Genomic DNA, 19,767 nt, shown 5'->3' with positions numbered 1-19,767 from the left:
GAATGCTTCCACTACTATCCTGAGCACTGTCCCGTGGTGACCATCTTTCAGCAACAACCTCGCAGACAAGCACCCACCACAATGAACCCTGTGCTCATCCGCATTCATTGTACACAAGGGATGCCATGGCTTTCAGAAAAGCTTATGTCTGCTTCCGTAAGAAGACTGTTGTGACCTTAGTACTATGCAGCTAGGCCTGTTCACAAGACAGATTCAAACATGTCGATACCACTGCAACCATAGGCTAGAACCATCTGTTATGGGTACTGAAAATACAGTTCATCCATTTTAACCGTGACACATGGCACCACCTTTTTGAGTGGCACACCTATAGAAAAACACCCAGTTCAGATTCATTGTGGATGAAACTTGGTAAGTAATGCTGGCAAATGTGGGATTACTGCAAAATGGTACCTCTGTGAGAAACGAGTACCATATACCTAACATAACACTCTAGTATAACACTGAGCCAAAATGGCACAGTTGGACCACCATTGCACATTTTATGGTTACAGTCGCCGACCGTTTATTCGGACCTCACGGGGACTGCGAAAATGTCCGAATAAACAGGTGTCCGAAAAAGCAGATTAAGAAAAAAAAATTAAATCCTTTATTTCCACGCACTTATTCGGGCACTTTTCGGGCTTGGAAGAAATCGTGAATGCGCCGTTGCACGCTGTTCCATTTACGCGCAATCAGATAAGCCTGAATCTCGGAGAGGGTCGTACGGTCACTATTGGCGGCTGAAAGCACAGTCACTGCTTGTACACACTCCGCATGCGACGGCAGCGTAGCACATGGTGCGTCATCTTCCGACTCAGAGTCATCGTCCGGCGGTGCAGCAGAAACCTGACGAATGATCTTGCCGTCGTCGAGTTCTGCGCATGTCAATACAGCAGTGTCAGCACCTATGAAACTGTCAAATGAGACGGTGTCTGGAATCGCAATGCAACCACTGCGCAGGTCTCGGCAGAACATTTTCCGCGTCAGTAGGGAGCACATCGGAAGGCGACAAATCTTAGGTCCCCCGGCACCCGCTTGCCGGCATTCCCCAGCGCAGTCTGCGCGGGCACTGTCGGCGCCATTAGACCCTTGACGCGATGTTTACGTATGCCGCGTTGGATCACCGAAACCTCGACACAGCACACAAAGCAAACACCACCGTGCCGACACCAGTCGCACAAACGAAAAACGCGGCCAGCTCGCAGCGTCTTGCGCGAAGAAACAAACCGGCTGCTGGATTGTCTTGACGTGGCTTACTAAGCTGAAACCGGAACTGCTGCAGAGCCGCTCTATCTAACCAGAAAGAAACGATGATGATGAGCGGGGATTTCCAGTAGCGCCACTTCGCGGGGCAGCAAGGAAGCTCCGTTCAAAACAAAAATGGCGTTCAGCAAGTCGAAGCATGCACCGGTCAGAGTCGGTGCATGGTGCTCTCGACCGAGCTGGCTAAAGGAGTGTCCGAAAAATCAGACGAGAGGTTGCAAGGTGTCCGAACTTTCGGCAGTTGTTATACATTATGGCCTATGGGGAGAATGGCGGTGCCGCGAAGCTGACCGAATAATCGAGCATGTCCGAATTTTTGGAGTCCGGAAAATCGGTCGGCGACTGTATTTGCAAATTTCACAACAAATTCCTGCAAAAATAAAAATTTTCATGTCCATTGCCAATTTTGTTGTGGTGGGATTCAACTGTATCCTTGAGAGCATTACGAGGTTCTGCACGTAAGGGCAGCTATATAACATAAATAAATTTCCAAGGCTTGCTCAACACTCAGCTATTTTCTGGCCAACTTGAGAATCGAATATACTTGGCATTGATTTCGTTGCTTTCTTTTTTTTCCCTCTTCGCAGACATTTGGACCTTGTGAGGTATGCTGTGTCATCAATTGCCAAAGTCTGAAACTCCCAATACAGCTTTCTGTTGCTCCATACGTGCTACATAAAAGTGTTTTTACGAACGTGAAAGAAGCCCGCAAATGCATGCAAAATTGCCGGGTGACTGGCCGCTCGAAGCACTTTGCTTGTTTTCGAGAGGCTTCTTCCACACCTGAAAAAAAACTTTTATGTAGCATGTATTGAGCAACAGAAAGCTGTATCAGAAGTTTTTCATGTTACAATTGTCTCACTGACACTTTTCATCTAATATAATATTTGAGTAATTGACTATTCATTAAAACTAATTACCTAATTAAGTGAAATTAAGTGAAAGTATCTCCAAGCGACAGCGAACAACATTACCTTTGTTCTGTACAGCTACGTGGCATTTGCATATCTTTAAGCTATGGCTAAAGTTAGCTGGGACACCACCCTGTATATACATACGCATGGTACCGTGTGATTATGGTGGCTAGTAGCAGATGTGTCCTGACCAAAAGCTATGCTCCAAATACAATCTTTGCTGCACGCACCAGAACACTGGCAGAGTTTCCTGTGCGTTTATGCAACAAATGAGTACTGTGGGGATGCGGGACTCTCGCGCGTCCCCTGATGTTTTTCCCGCATAGCGGGTCTCCTGCAGGGCGGCTTCGCCCGCCTCGTGGCCTGGCGCCCGCGGCGCTCGGAGTGGTTGAAGCGCAGTGCGAGAGATGGCGCTAGTGTTGGGCTGCTAACGCCGCCGACAGGCGAGGTTACTTGGGCGCCGAAAGGAAGGCGCTTGCGCTCTTTGGGTTCGGGAAGCGAGCGGGAGCGGACGTGCCGCCCGTGCGTGCGCCGACCATGCTTCTGCGAGACCGTCTCGCGTGGCTGCCTTCGAACGTGCCACCATTCGCGTGACTGTACACGCGAACGACCAGGCGTTGGGATCCAGCATGGGGCGAATATATTCGCTCGCAATGCGGTCGCGGTAAGTCGGACTTGTAGATTTGTCGCGCGCCCATCGGCATGTTTTGGGGATAGCAACTCGGCTAGCAGGCATTGATCTATGAAAGGTGCAATAAATGCCCTTGTGATTGTTTGCACTACTGTGTTGTCGTTCCTTTGTCCCAAGAGTACGGAGGAGAACCCCTTATCTCCCACAGTACTTACAAGATGCTACGCACCTAGGAACTTGTAACCGTTACCAGTAGAAATGCTGAAACCTTGTCTTAGTAAAGCACACAATCTAATTTTCTTGCTTTAAGTATGACCTACTTAAGCAGGAACTGCATGGTGAGTTTTTTGCTCGCGAAAAACGTGACGTGCAGCAAACGCCCGTGTTGCCGCCGACATGCGAGCACCCGTATGAAAAAAAGGAGCGGCGCTTTCCGGGTTGCCAGACAAGCTAACTCCCAGCGACATGAATCGTCTTTTTTACAGCATATATTATATGCCCTTAAACTTACAGAACATTACAATAAAAACAGTCCTCGGATAATTAGACAGCAAAATTTTTGCCAAAGTGTATTTATCAAGCTTCATTTCAAACAGCAAGATTGTAGAATTGTGTGCGAAACTGCGACTATGCACCTTCCGCATAGCGGTCGCACGTGTTTCCTTCCACGCGCGCGCCAATTCTGCCGAGAGAGAGAGAGAGAGAGAGAGAGAGAAATGGGGAAAAAAAAAAAAAAAAAAAAGCGCAGAGAGCAGGGTTATCTGGTGGCAAAACCAAAAAACCAAAATGCCACATGACCAAACACCATGTGACTTACCTGAACTCTTATTGGCGGACGCGCCGCGCGCCTCTTTTTTTTTTTTTCTACTCCGAGCAGCAGCACGCGTCCCACCATCCGCGTGTCAATTGCACCATGCAGTTCCGCCTTTATACAGAGGTTCGACTTTCATTATCTTTATGAAGGTCTCCTTATTTCCTGAGATAGGTGTTTATTTTTAAGTGCCATATTTATATTATATTGTTACGTGAACGAAGGATTCAGACTGGAGACTATTTACAAGGTATATTTACAAGGGGTATCTGCAGCGCTGGCCAGTTCAGCCGACAGCTCGAGAGCCAGAGAGCGTTTGATGTCTTTGTCGGGGCACTCGCATGCATCGGCCACAAGAAACACGCAATATGCATGTATCATTACCCCCAGAGGCAGAAGCACCGTCCCGGGTCGTCTAAATATCAGTGATAACAAGAGGGTAATATGGCTTGAGGCGTGCGTGCACAACATCAGTGGAATTTGGGACAGATGAGGAACTGGTACTGACTGGGGCAATTCCTTAGGTAACTGGAGTCACGGCCCGCAGCACTCGATATGGGCCTGTGTACCGAGACAGGAGTTCTTCTGACAGGCCAACGTGATGAGTCGGGGACCACCGGAGTACCAGAGATCCAGGCGAAAAGTGGACGTCTCTGTGTTAGTGATCATACAAGCGCCGTTGCTTCTCTTGAGAGGTCAAGAGCCGAGTGTGGGCGATTTCGCGTGCTTGGGCTGCCCTGGCGATGGCGTCAAGTGAATACTCGCTGGTCTCTGCTGCGGCGGATGGAAGGGATGCGTCCAGTGGCAATGTGGGTTCTCGGTCGAACAGCAGAAAGAACGGGGAATAACCGGCAGTGTCGTGACGCAATTAATTAAATGCAAAAGTGACATAGGGTAGGGCAAGGTCCCAATCACTATGGTTGGACGAGATGTAATTTGCAAGCATGTCTGTTAAGCTGCGATTCAGATGCTCAGTGAGACCATTAGTCTGTAGATGGTAAGACGTGCTTAGCTTGTGCTTTGTGGAGCAGGACTGCATGATTTCGGCGATGACTTGAGAAAGAAATGTCTGACCGCGGTCTGTTAACAGTTGGTGTGTAGCAACATGCTGCAGAATCACGTCGCGTAAAAGAAAATCGGCGACATCTATAGCACAGCTTGTTGTAAGCGCTCTGGCGATGGTGTAACGCGTGGCATAATCTATTGCCACAGCGACCCACTTGTTGCCAGACGTGGATAGAGGGAAAGGGCCAAGTAAGTCCAAGTCAATGCAAAAGAATGGCTCCAAAGGAATGCCGAGCGGTTGAAGGCACCCGGCAGGGAGCGTTGATGGTGTCTTTCGGCGCTGGCGTTTTTCACACATCGCAACGTACCGTATTTACACGATTGTAAGTCGACCTCTTTTTTTAAATTTGAAAATTTGAAGTGGTGGTGGTGGTGGGTCGACTTACAATCAAAACGAAAACATGGCACAGAAAAAAAAAAAGAAAAAAAAAAAGAAGAAAAGTGAGACCAATGGGATATCAGGGGAGCTACAACGTAGTTCCCAATTTTATGTTTGCTTTACAGCCCCACCCGTAACTTTCCACTATCCCGCGGTTTTGTTCGCTTTTCTGAAGGGTTCTTCAACATTTTTTAGAGTTTTACAGCGCACACAGCACTCATGTGGTGGTGTCAATAGTTCATGGAAGTGCCGCTGTTCCATTTGTGGCGGCACCCTCAGAACAGCGGCGCTTGCGGGGAGTATCGATAGTTCATGGAAGAGCAGACACCTCTCGTGGCTTGCGTTTCTCTTTTCCTGTAGTTCTTTAATTTCATGCGTTCGATTTGACTGCCGGCCACGTACTACTTCTGTGCTTCCACAGTCGTCATGAGTGCTCCGAGTCCACTAAACATTCGGCGCTCATGCACAGCAGTGTTGAAGAGGGCTGCCATCCTTTACGCTGAAGAAACAAATAACTGCGCAGTGGGCCACAAGTTTTATGTTTCTTAATGGGTGGTGCGAGAGTGGCGACGGCAGCGAAGCAATATTTTCACCTGTGATGGCAAGTGAAGAGTTTTCCGCGGGCCAAAGTCGGGACGCTTTCCGGAGCTGAAGGACAAGCTTGCGGCGTACGTCGCCGAAATGTGTGATCAGTCCCTGCTTGTGACGGGCGACATGGTTATGAGACAAGCCTGGATCTTAGCCTTTTAAGGACCTGTTCTGCCGCGAGTGAGAGTGGCTGGCGGCAGAAGACCACGAACTTACGCCACGAGTACTGCAATCTGCCGACGAGTGAAGTGACACTTCGAGGAATTTAGTTGAAGCCCACCCAGCCTCGCGGAAGACTTGAACAGCTCATAAGCGCTCAAGGTGTGTCTCAAATGTAGGTGGAAATATGAGAACATCGCCTAGGTAGCGGATTAGATGACGATAATCTACGCAGAAATGCCATGTGCCATATTTCTTTTTAACAAGCACTACGGGCGACACCCAAGGGCTTGATGGAGGTTCACAATGCCTTTGGCAAGCATCTTGTTCACTTTATCTTAAATAACCTTACGCTCTGAAGCATAAACTCGATATGGCCGGCATTGAATAGGACTGGCATCACCAGTATTTATGTAGTGCTTAACAATTGAAGTCTGGCCCAATTGGCGATTGCCGAGGTCGAAGATGTCGTGGTAGGAAACCAAAAGGCGACACAGAGCTGTTGCTTGTTCAGGCAATAGGTCTGCAGCAATCATGGGACGAAATGTTGCGTCAGGGCAAATAGCATCCTGCGGACGTGGTGAAGAATCTGAGCAGACGTCTACGAAAAACGTCGTGACGTGGTCATCTCCGATAGCACGGAGCATTGCAACCGATATGCCTTTCGGTAGGGCTTCCTTTGTCAGGCCAAAATTGACGACGGGGAGGCATGTCTGGTTCTCGGCGACGGTGATGACGGAGTGGGGCACAGTGATATTGCGCATCAAAAGGACATCAGGAACAGGTGTGGCAACGTAATCACCATTGGGCACAGGAAAAGATGATAGCAAATTGCCGAAAGTCAAGGCTTTAGGCAGCAGGCGGACGAAGGCGGTCGTACTAAAGTTGTTCAGCAGTTCGGCATGAATATGCGCGAATACAGGAAGTTCCAGGCAAAAAGTACCGGCAGAACAATCAATCAAAGCTGAATGCGCCGTAAGAAAGTCAAGTCCGAGGATTAGGTCAGGGGGACAATTGGTCAGCACCGTAAAAAGAACAGGAATGTGGCAGAAAGCAGGACGGTGCGGTCGCTGCGGAGCTCTGTGGCGAAGACGAGGAACGGCACCCTCCACCAAAATGTTATGCGAACGAAGGATTGAGACTGGAGACTATTTACAAAGTATATTTACAAGGGGTAACTGCAGCGCTGGCCAGTTCAGCTCAAAGCCCCTGCATCCACGTGCCACCGCCGCTTTCTTAAGTAGCGACAACCTTTGCTGTGCGCCACTTTTTCCCCTCACACCAAATCCGCTTCCGGTATTTTCGGTTCCGGCATTTCTGGTTTAAAAATTTCCGGTTCCGGCGTTCCCGCTTCCTGGAGTTGCGCTGCGGGAATTTCCGCTTTGACTGCTGTTAGACGATGGTGAGACGCCCGCGCGTGCTTAGCAGAGCTGTGGCAGTCACCATAAAAAGAATGCAAAGGGGACAAGCTGTTGTATTCCGCTGAAGTAGTAGTTCGCGGTCGCTGTTTTCCAAGTGCACGAAAAACGGCAGTGGTCTCCAAGGGCCCAGGCACTACATTCCACTGTACGTTGTCGCTCGTGCCACAACCGGTCGCAGGTTGACGTGAAGCAGCGAACACGAGCAGATTGCTGGTTACAATAGGCGGTGGTTCTTGGATGGAATCGCATTCACAGTTTCAACCGCAGCTGGTGCAATTAAAGCCTCTCCAGCGACGCGAAAGTAAACAACGCTAAAAAGCAAAACGTCACTTCCACTCAGAACAGGAAGCTGCAGCTACGTAAGTTCCGCTTGGCGCCGGAAACTAAGGGGGTGAGTGGGAGAGGAGCGTGGAGGAGGGCAAGTTGGCGGTACTTAACCTGGTCGACGGAAACGTGTATGGAGGGGCTTTAGTTCAGCTGAAAGCTCGAGAGCCAGAGAGCGTTCGTCGTCTTTGTCAGGGCGCCCGCGTGCATTGGCCAGAAGAAACACGCAATAAGCATGTATCAATATTATGAACAAGCACATGTTAAAGCATTGTGTGCATGTAGATTGTTATTTAGTTGAATTTTTTCTTTGACTAGTATTTTTTCAAGCATTTTGTAATCTTCGTATCCCCAAGTGAAAAGGACTAAACATTACTGCTCCAGTGTGACATTCACTGCACTTATTTTCATTTCGACAGAAAACACTTGCAAATACTAAATTTTATAGGGCTGACATGTCACTTGAAGAGCACACTAAAGCAAAAGTTAGTCATGCGAGTTGCTCATAGTACTGATCCAATAATTTCTCAGAAACTGCTGGTCACTTGTAAAAGTTGTGAATATAAACTGATCTCAGTTTACCCAAACCTCTGTTGAAACATCCACTCACCCAAGTAAAATGCATGCCTGCCAATAGCCTCGAAGCAGCTGGCACAGTCATTGAAGAGTGCCCGGTCACCGGCAGCCAGGATGATGAGGGTGCCATCCTCTGCAGGCTTTTTTGAGCCCGACACAGGTGCTTCCAAGTACCGCCCACCTCTGAGCATGATAGCCTAGAATTGAACATTTACTCTCATCACTCAAAAGGCCAACTGCAATAAAATCTTCGACTGCACAAAGAGTTTAAAAGTCTAGATAGAGAGCATCCTCTGTGTAAAATTTTATGCTTGAAATACAAGTGGATGAATCATTGTCACATAGCGGCATTACTTTTAGTTGGAGAACTGCCGAGCACGACAGGTATTGCTGGCCATTCAGGCAAGTGGCCGAAAATGGCTAAGGCAGGTTCAGAGACTTTTTTTGTTGTTGTCGTTGGCACGACCTTGACGTCCGGAGTCTTTTGTAGGGACCCCTGTGCATTCTCTGCCCCATGCGTGCATAGAGAAGGTTGCCAAGATGGGAGGGGTCAACTACTTTGTGAATACCCAGAAATATGTGGTGTCTCTGTGCAATACTGTGCCCATGAATTGCTAACAGTGCATGTATTGTCAGAGGGTATGGCGCCATATGGGCCAGCTGCCACTGTTTCTTTTGTGCTTGCAAACGGACAACAGAAGTCCATCACGGACTCAAGGGTGTGCGTGTGTGACTGTGTGGTGTAAAGCAAGGGCGCGACCTCTAACAGTGGGGAGCGGGAACAAGGGGGGGAATCACCTGTTCCCTCGCCCCCGGATTAAAAGGGGCACAGCCAAGACCTTGGAAGGAGTCGTGATACAATTCGGTGAACTTGATTGAATCATCCCGAATATCTTCCGTTCTCCGTAAGAGAACAAATGAACATCTGCAACGAGGCTCACGGTAGTTTCCCTCAAGTTAGCTAAACCTGCTCGAGGGCAGTAGCCAGTTCCCGACTCCCACGAAACCCAGCACAGCAATCGCATCTACCGTAACAAGATCGGCTCACCAGTGTTCTTTGGGAAAGCTCTGCCGGCGACTTTGTGGTTTATGGACTTGGTGCTGCTGCCAAGCCATATGTAAACTTTGTTTTAGTGGACCATGGTTACGTGTATTCTTGTGTGGTGGTCGTTTTTATATCCACTGTTAATTGGTTGTTATATTGATAACTGGTTGGTTATTGATAACTGGTGGGTAACTGATAACCTTTCCTTTTCCCCCTCTCCAGACTCTGACCACTGCACTGTGTACGCTTGAGTACGGAACGACCAACCAACTAGTATACCCCGCCAATGACAATCACGAAAAACTCACAAAAACAGACAATTTGGTACCAAAACTGGAGAGAAAGAGAATGCTGCCATTGCAGTTTGCTTGAAGCGACTCGAAACCTGGAATGTTGAGGACCTTTGAGATTGGGCGGCACTCTTGGCTCCCACTAGGTGCACATGTTGCCTGCTAAGGTACTATGTAAATGCTGCCAATAAGATAACTAGAAAATTACCATCTCTGCACCTTTGCCATTATCACTTCAATAGTATATATATTACTAGTCTGAAACATCATGGCAAAAGCAAATTTTTGTTGTCGTTGGTTTTTAACTTAGGGGCCCAAGAACCAAGCTGATTCAAATGCCATTATATTCACATTAATCCTTAATACATGTACCACAATGCACCCATGAAGCCTTTTCAGTTTCATATGGCACAGCACAATTTTCATAAGCAGCACAAAAATTAAAGACGAAAATGAACAAACACAGTACCGACTTGCCTGAATGCTCATCTTTGTCCTGCTTTAGAGCAATATATTATTCAAGTATGCACCAGCCAGCGTAACTGACTACACTTCTGCATTTTTCATCGCCAACTAGCATGACTTACGTAGTTTTCACCACAGCCATTTTGACAGACTACATGGAAAGAAGAAAATGTGCCTTACAATTTCCAGATGTAATGAAACCCAAATGAGTTAGCAGACAAATGCTGATGGCACTACACTAGAACCGCATTGATACATTCTCGTTAGATACAATTTACTGGTGCATTCACTCGTGATCGAGAACACAAAGACCCAATACAGTTATACTTTGGCAGTGGCTGCATATGGTGCAGTTGCTGAGGACCTATTTTGAAAGTGATCTGCGATCAGTACAGAGTCTAGGTGTGCCGAGGGCTGATAGCTTTGTTAGCGCTGTGTTCTTGCCTATTAGTTTGTGTTGAAGTGAAATGCAGAACAAAGGTCAATTCGCTAACTGCTGCCTCCATGCTTTCTGATACCAGCCTTCTGACAGCAAGTGTCCGCAATCATCGAGTGAGAAGTGTTTATGTTTGCCTGTGCACACGTGACACCATACTTATTAATTTAGTTAATAATTAAATGTTTACAAGTTGGCGCGGTAGGTGGCAAGCTGTTATGGGAAGTTCTCCCTTCACATGTTTGTACCCAAGATTACATTAGCAATTGGGCGTAACGTGTGCATGGGCTGGACAGAGAGCAACGTGTTAAACTGAGTGACTGGGAACAACTACCAAGTCCGTGTGCGCGATTACCGAACAAAATGGTGTAAGGTTTATTTTTGTATGGACATAAAGCCAATAAACGTTCAAACTGATTTTGCACAGCCTACGCTGACAGTGTTATGGAGCCAAAGCTGCATGAGCGCTATTACCTGCACTTCATAATGACCCGCGAAACCCATCGGGCTGTGCGACGGGCGAGCGTGAGCGCCGCACCACTTGTAGTCCGACATCTTCATGCACACTCAACTTAGCTGAATTTGGCACACACACTTAAAAAGAAACTTTACTGTGAAGGCCAGAAATCTTGGTAACTAAAAGGTATTGCACATTACAATGATGCAACAGTGGAGTTGCCTGTTGCACACTACATAAATAGGAAATAACTGAGAAGTTACAGACTGATGAAAGAAATGAGTACGAGCAGATGATATCCACCCACCCTGGTTTAAGTAGTGTTTACTACTACATTTGGAATTCAGGCAGTGCTCACCTCTGATATGTCCTGCGATGTGTCAGGGTCTATGGATGTCATCTCTACATAGCCCTTGTTGTCTTTAATCTCGTGCAAAACACCACAGTTGCCGAACACCATCTAGGCAGCAATAGAACAGGTTTGCAATGGTCAGACTCCTTATAATGTGTGCCACTAGTTCAACATCTTCTGGACCGCTATTCAGTTTAGGTGATGGTAGACCAGACTGGCTCGGTGTTGCGTTTACTGTAGCAATACATGACTAAGTTTCAAGGCATTTTAAACACAACAGTATTTCTGTGACCTGTTTCCTTACCCATACTGTTCAATTCACTTTGTTATTTCCATGTTTTCAATGTATTAAAAGGGTCCCTGAAACAGTTACGACAAATTTTCATTTTTTCTTTATTTAGCCTTAAAGCCAAAGGCATTACAGAGGGCGGTGGGTACAAAAATTTGAAAAACAAGAAAATGAAGCAGAAAATTAGTGTATAACATATCTAGGTTATACATCTAGGTTGCATTTTGTAAACATATAGGGTACAGTACAGCTACAGTAAAACATTAGCGCCGCAATGTAAGTGAAGCAGCTCATATTAAGAGAGCTATGGATGATTACAAGTTACTCTCCTCCCCAGCCTAGCCTTTTCTTCTCAACTCATTTGCTGAGTTATCGGGGCTAAGCGTCACCTTCACTGGCTCTCCGTTGTGATGCGACAGGATTTTGTTTACTTCTGGTTGTCTTGGAGCCAGCGTGCATCTGGTATTTTGATAACCTCAGGTTAGCTAGGCATTTTGACGGATGGGCGGAGGCGTAAACTAAAGCCCCGCCATACTACTACTGCTGTGATTAAGGGGCTTAACCAGCTAAACACAGAGCTACTATTGGTGTAACCAAGTAGAAAACATTTTAAACATTTGAAAAGAGAACATGCTCGTGATTACGCTCCTGCTGGTAATTTACAACAGCAGCCCAAAGTAGAATACACTTCGTTACTGCTATATTAGCTCTGTGCCACCAGGTAGCTGCACCGTGCAGGAAATTTACGCTTGTGCCTTCGCTCATCCGGTAAAACACCCAGTCCACTTGCGCTTACTTGTGGACAGCGTTGCAACACAAGCAGACAACACCTGCTGTGTACCGGAAGTGCGAGTGTAGCGATAAATTGTCACTGTTGCCTTTCTATAGAAAAAACTAACCAACATTTGTTCATCATAAAGTTGGAAATACTATCGATGACGTGACCTGGGTAGCCAAATGGATAGCTCGCTCAAATGATGTCAACTAGGATGAGTATGCCAGTTGGGAGGGGGTGGCTCAAAACACAGAGGAGCGGCGCCACTGCGATTGGTAGCAATGTACATTTTCAAAACGTTATATAAATTACACACTTTATGCAGAGCGCTTAATTAAGAGACAAGATACGCCTATAGCAAAATGCACGAAGACATCCACAGTGACAGAAGGCCACGAAATGTTGCGAATAAAGCTTATTCTAGCATACAACAATTTTACCTCCACACATATTCCTAATAAAAAAGCCTGGCCAGGAATATGAACAAACTACAACACAGTGCGAACTTGAAACTCCTCACTTTTGAACTTTACAAATTGTGAGTGAAAGCCACCTCAAGTTTCCTGAAAAATTAGTATCCTTTGTGGCATTATCAAAAACAAGAATCGAAGTGAAGCAAAACCAAAAGTGACCATTATTTTCATATAAGCAAGATGAATCAACAAAGCTTTGAGATCATCAGGAAAATATGATTGTTAAACAACACTTTTTAATAATACACTTAAATTATTTATAGGGCATTCGCCGTGATAGCTTAGTGGCATGTGTTGCGCTCCAGAGCTCAAAGTCACGAGTTTGACTGTGGCCATGGTGGCTACGATTTGATAGGGGAGAAATGGAAATATGCTCCTGTAAGTGGATCTCAGGTGGTAATTAATTAGAAGTCCCCTCCTACGGCATGCCTCATAATCATATTGTGGTTTTGGCACATAAAACCACAAGACTTAATTTTATTTTTAGGCAGTTTGTTGCAACTGCAGAGTCGAAGTTAGCCAGTACTCACAGAATACCGAGTATTGCGTCTCAATAGCTGAGCACTGCATATGTCCCCCGCATGTCAGACACTCCGTAGTGGAATTAGAAGCCGCAAAAGCAAGTACCATGAACCCAAGAATGGTGTTATAGCACTTCGTGGGCTCGTCACGGTCAACTGGTCCTGCTGTCTACTGTTCTCGCACAACCTCCTCCGTGCTGTCATGCTCTTTGAAGCTAGGTGATATATAACAGTTGCAGCCAAATTATTTTGCGATAGCTGCACATAAAGTACAGTAAAATCTTGGTATAACGAATCACGTGGGACCGCTGCAAATCTTTAGTTATTTTGAAATATCGTTGTAATGAAAAACTCGCAGTTATAAGCCAGTGGTCAAACCTAGGAATGAACAGAGCAGAGCATGTGAGTGGAGCAGTTGTCGACAACCAGTAGAATTCTTCTGTCATTTCTCCTCATTTGGTCATCGAGTTTCATGAGCCACACGGAAAAGAGTTCTCTGGTCATCCAGGCCCGCTTGTTGGCGCGGTAGTCGTATAGTGCCGACATGTCGTTTTCCATGCAGCGAGGCTTTGCGTACACTTGCCGATGACGAGCAGTTTATTTTCTTCGTGCCTGTTGCATTGCAGCAGAGCAGAACTGTCACGCAAAAATGTGACTTCTTCCTTCCTTTGCACTGCTGGCCCTTTGAAGTGCTTCGTCCGGTCTGGCAGGAGCTGAAGGAAACATGTGGTCTTGTCCGTATTGAAAATATCGTCTTCAGAGTATGATTCAGCCACCTCTAGAAAACAATCACTGCACCAGGAATCCGTGCCTTCTCTGTCAGCAGTCTTTTCCTTGCCCGAGACTACCTGCCAAGTTATTCCGTTCCTTTGGCGGAAACGAAAAAGCCATCCCGCATTGGCATCGAACCCAGTTATATCAAGTGCATCGGCGAATTCGCGTTTTTTTTTTTTTTGAGCATTGGGCCAGATACGGGAACATTTTTAAGCCTGGCATCTTTGAACCACGTGAGAACAGCTTGGTACACATTTTTAACGTTTCCCAGTCGTAGCCGTTTCCTCGTAGGAGTAAGTTGCGACTCCCAGTGATGTTTGACCAATCTTGTCTCGGTCTTTAAAAATGGTCGCAACGGTCGAAGGGGCAATGCCACGCTGTCTGTACACATCGATTTGCTTTTTTCCAGAGTCAATTTCCTGCAACACGTCCAATTTGTCCTGCAGCGAAAAGTGCTTTCACTTTTTCTTGGCGCTGTCGCTAGCGGCATTCACAGTTGGATTGCGCGCGAACTTCGCCACAGTTTTGTGGTGAAGTTTGCAGTGAAGCAGTTGGCACTCAACATGGTGATATGGATTTTTTCACCTCCATAGCAGCACCGTTGCAGAAACACATGAACATAACACAATGATTTATTTTATAGAATGCTTATGCAACATCAGGCTATGAAAGGGAAAATTATCATCCACATGTATGTAGCATGAAGCAACAATTTTCCTACAATTTTCCCTTTCACGACACTTTCTCCACCTTGCGGAATTCCACAGAACTGATCTGCCAACATCAGGCTGTATTACATGATTATTACATTACATATGCATCTCTTATCTTCTTTTTTCTTCAAACACATGCCTGGTTTCCAGAGAAATGAGACAGATGGAAGAGACAAATGAAATCCAATCAATACTTCTAAATACATATTATGTTGGCTGCCCAATAGTGACTTTGAACAAAAATTCAACATGCAAGGTTGTTAGAAGTGTTTATCGATTGGAGGGAAAGGGCAGGCGACTCATATAGAATAATACGGAAGGCTGACAAGAGGTTCACAGCACTTCTATCCCTTCGCGTAAACTCCCAATTTAAGACAACAGTTCAAAATTGTGCCCATTACACTCCAAATTTCTAAAACCAAACATAATTTGCTATTGACTAGATGATTTTGCAAAGTGGCTAAGCTCATACTATGTTCTACATATAATGTGCAAGTTTTAACATTAAGTGACGTGCGTATGTACATACATACAGCATACATACATACATACATACAAGAGAAAATTTGCTTACCTCCTTGGCTGCATGAGAATTGGAGACACAGCAGAACGTGATGTCAGATGCTGCGACGACATCAGCAGGAGTTAAACCCTTGAAAGCACCCGCCTTTACAAAGTCTCGGCACTACACATGAAAAGTGAAACGAAAGGCATTTAACCAATGCAGAACATTTCAGTGAACATGATGCCTACAGCAAAATAAACTACCCTATTTACATGCAGAATGCTTGGATAATACTCATACCCTCACAATGGCCATAAAAACTCTTGATTTCTTCGAATTATGTGAGAGAAATTCTCCCCACATAATTGTCCCACCCAGAAACTTGTCATCAACTTCCCATGGAAAAAAGTGCAACCCTTATGCAAGTAAGTACGGCACTGTAGTCAGCGGCATTTGGCACAAAATTGAAAATATGGCTGCTGCAAACTTTAAGGCCATCGTTTCTTAGGACTGTTAGACTCATGAACTGATTTCTGGCAGTTGCTGTTGGCGGCATGTATGTTTCGCTGGTTCATAAGTCACAGCCATCAGAATGTATTTCAGAAAACTGTATCATTTGCATTCTTCAATGTAAGATTATATTAGTGTCATCTCCCTCAGCCGATACATAGAACATATCAAAAGTACACATAAATTACTACTACTTTTGCATATTTACATAAAACTAGGAGAAATCTTGAACCTATACAAATGCAAGCTTCACATGCTCAGTCTTACACTGTTATGAAAAACCTGCTATAGTTGCCTAGTATTAACACCACAGGATGGGCTCGATACTCAGTGTGAACCTCAGGAAGCGTTGCACAAACCAGAGCCTTATGAATAACTTAAAAGTTTCCCTACACCACCACCAACAAAATTTGCAGGGTTATGATGCATACGACAGCCTTTGCAACCTAGTTCAGCTGAACTAGGTTCTATAGCAGGTATAGGTATATGCAAGTATAGTTCAGCTGAACAGCTGAGCCTAGCATATAGATGGAACCAGAATAATGCTGCATATGACAGTGGGGCCCCTAAAGTTATATGGTGAGTGGTAGCGTTTTGTTTGATCTTATTTGACGCAACGGCGGTCCTTTTCTGTGACATGTTGGGCGCACCACTTCTGATGCAAGGACGAGAGCAGCGCGGTCCGCCCGGCGAGATTCCCGCAGAGCTCTCCGAGAATCTCGAGTTGCACCACCACCGGCGTCGGCAACGATCACACTAACGACGTCGGCGGCGCGCTCTCCCCCACCTCCTCGCCCGGGTGACGCCGTCCACAGGCTCGATGCAGGCGACGCCACCATCACAATCGCCATTCATCTTGGCCCACGTCCAGAGCGCGCATGCGACGCAAGCGGCTCAGCCACCGGCCTAGGCAACAACGCCCGCTTCAATCTTAAGCAAGTCGCTCGATCCGGTGCTTAACAGCGCCGGTACCTGTAGCGAGCATGATGAACCGAAAGAGAAGAATAACCGCACAAAATGCACCATCCGGCGAATTTTAGGATTTAGTTGTGGTTACCGCGCCGACGCCTGAAAGCGCCACGCTCCAAAGTACGCGTCCACGTGGGCTCTAATCCCCGAAAACCTTTTTCAGGAGAGTTCCGAGTGCTTCTGCTTGTCCAGCGGAGAGTGTTGTAAACTAAAATCTCAAAGATCTCTCAACCATATCATCGAGCTGTTCGCACCATCGAGTTTCGTGCCGACGCCTCGGGATTCATCTCGTGTAATAACTCGGGCTTTTATTAGAACTTTAAACAATATTTCCCGCTTTCCGCAGTGCTGCCCTCTCAAACAGTACTTTTCTGTTCACGTCGTTCATAAAAACTTGATATCGCTGTTTGCCCAGTTTGCCGAAGGGCTGAGAAACTGCAGCGAGCTAGCTCGCCTCTCCGATAACAAGGTGCGCATACAACGGTGATTTCTCGTTTTCTTTCCTTCTTTTCTTTCTGGTCTTTCTTCGACAAACAAAGCAAGCTAAAACATGTCAAATGTTGAATTCAACATTCCGGATCAAACAAATGCGAACTTGCTGCGAAAATAAAGCAGCGGAAAGCGCAGAATCTTTTTAAGTTGAAGTAACACGCCCGACTATAATTAATGTACAATAGCGAGGTACTTCCACACTTGACAGGATATTTTTAGCATGCGCATTCACAATCGGGCCCGTAGTCGCTGCGTTAATAAAGCGAAGAAACGGGCGGTGGCGCCACGTGTCCGCATAGAAGCGCGGCTGCCATTCTAGCTTTCGAAAACAGGATGGTTGTAGGAGTCACACCGGCGTTCTTTGGAAATTCGTATGTACGGAGACAGGCATCAGCAACCTGCTTCACATAACAGAGTAAGAATAAATAACAGGGTAAAGCAAGCGGGTGGTAGATGATAGGGAACGAACATAGGGCAATGCGATTATATTCCATTCGGGCGCCACTTAAAGGTTGAGAATATAGTTTTAACACATTTCTTGCGTCGTAAGAATCACGAAGAACACAAGCGCTATCGACTATAGAAATATGAACGTGTCAGCGAGTTCTGTTGTGCCTGCAATGCGGACTCCACACACCTTAGCTCTAAAGCGTACTTCAGATAGGGAAACGATTACGCTACGTGCCCAGTTAGTCACTGGAAAAAACTTGCCTAACGCCAGCGGTAGCGCGGCACGCAGAGCAGGCCTACGTGCGCAGAAAGCTTTCGCTTCTGTGACTTGCTCCAGGAATGCACAAAGCAGGAAGGCAGCGAAATGCAACCGGAAATTGATGCGAAACAAGCACAACAAGCAAACGGAGACCACCCATTCGAAACGTGGGAGGCCAAGCTCGCCCTCGGGGACCTGGAAGACCAACGACAACTCGTCGCCAGGGCCAAGAGGGCTCCTGAGCTAAGGAGCCTTCCTACCTCAGGGTGATACGGGCCTCGTCCCGGACACGTGTTTCGATCAATAAACGCTTCTCTCTCCGTCTCTCCGGGTGATGCGCCTTGAAAGGTATTGACCGTATTTTCGCAACAAACGTCACTTCCTGGTCGGAGTTGTGCTCATCAGGTAGAAATAAATATGCTGCTGCTCTGCTTCCAAGAGCACAGTATGATCTTTGCCTGCACGGGTCGCACGTCTTTACCGAGTGGATGATCTTGTATTCGACAAGGCTGCCACTATTACATGGCCAAGCTGCAAAACATGCGTGTCACAGTCATACGAAAGGAAAACCTTGAAATAACCGGCCAGAATGGTCAGTTTCGGCACCCAGGCTGCTGCTGTGGCCTCAAATCGTGTTTTCGCACCACTCAATAGGAGACAGAGTGACCTTATGTTGTCCTTAACGCAGCGCCGATGAAGTTGCAAGTCGGGTTTCCTTTAAATGACTCTGTTTTCTTCACGAAAAGCACAACAATGTTGCTAGGCGGGATGGACCCTTTATTTAAATTTTCGGATGCGATGCAATGTCTACACAACGGGATGCTTCGACAAATGGAAGGCTGCACCGCTTCACCGACGTCTAAGTTTTTCACTTCGATGGTGTTTTCTGCACAGCGAAACAGGCGTCACCTACCGACTATTTCAGAACAGTAACGCGCAAAGAGAGCTCGTTTGAGCATTTCTTGTCTTCTTGTATACTGTCCTTTTAAAAGTAGAAGTTGCAGGCAGTGCCGGAGGCAAACAACGTTGGCCACTCTACGTACACGGCCCGTCCGCCGCGTTTCAAACAGACGGCAGGTGCAGCTAGCGCAAGCCATGCGCAGGTTGTTGAGGTCGCGTCACCTGCCAAGGCTTCCGCGTTGCTGCTGTCAGAAAAGACAGCCCTCGTGAAATGAAACGTCACTGCCGAGCAGAAAGCAACCACGAAGAAGATGAAAAAAAAAAAAAAACCGCACACCTACGCAGCCGTTAACTTGATTAAATGGCCAATCCCTGCACGTCCTGGCAGGCACAAACACTTGAAAATCGAATTAACGTCTTCGGCACGACATTCGCAGCCTCCATTAGGCATCCAATTCAATCGCGCGCGTTCTACTACGAGTTGAGCCCAATGGACAGGGCATCAAAGAAGATGCTCGGGAACAACGCTTGCAATAAACGTCTCAAAAGGGCGATCGTTGCCGCGAAAGCGCAGTGCAACTCAATGTTGACAGGTGGCGCCACAGGACTCGCCAGTCCAGAAGGAGTTGGTCTTGCCCCAGATACTGCAGTCGCCAGCTGGTGCAGATGACGTTGAGCGAGCGCTAAGAGGCCTCTCGTTTCTCCGAACCAAACGATATGCGACTCTGGAGACCATTAGACTGCGCCCCGCCGCGACACCGATAACCCGCGACTAGTACTTATCACAGCCCGTCTTCGTGGAATAAATTTACGGCTCGTTCCGCCAGCAGGAAACGCACCATACCCTTGTAGAGGGACAGGAAACTCACGACTGCGATCCCCTGAAGACATACTCGTACGAGACACTCGGGAAAAAAAAAAAGATAAATGACCGAGTACTAACAAACGAAAAAAAAAG

The 19,767-nt window shown here is 46.7% G+C and overlaps 1 protein-coding gene across 3 annotated transcripts in view; it reads right to left on the bottom strand.

Moving 5' to 3' along the window:
- Positions 1–19,767, bottom strand: part of Ndf (Nucleosome-destabilizing factor) — a 131,196-nt gene that overhangs the window by 22,508 nt on the left and 88,921 nt on the right. For all 3 annotated transcript variants that reach the window (XR_007600692.3, XM_050183630.2, XM_050183631.2), the window contains 3 exons: positions 15,299–15,409; positions 11,186–11,287; positions 8,169–8,331 (listed from right to left, as the gene is read on the bottom strand). Coding sequence is in view for 2 of the 3 variants with exons in the window: in XM_050183630.2 (XP_050039587.1) it covers positions 8,169–8,331; positions 11,186–11,287; positions 15,299–15,409 (376 nt within the window). In the remaining variant the exon portion in view is untranslated. The remainder of the gene's footprint in view (positions 1–8,168; positions 8,332–11,185; positions 11,288–15,298; positions 15,410–19,767) is intronic.

The sequence above is a fragment of the Dermacentor andersoni genome, chromosome 4 (genome assembly GCF_023375885.2).
Source record: "Dermacentor andersoni chromosome 4, qqDerAnde1_hic_scaffold, whole genome shotgun sequence".
NCBI lineage: Eukaryota > Metazoa > Arthropoda > Arachnida > Ixodida > Ixodidae > Dermacentor > Dermacentor andersoni.
Note: the sequence above shows the minus strand (reverse complement) of the source record. Positions and strands in the feature narration are given on the sequence as shown.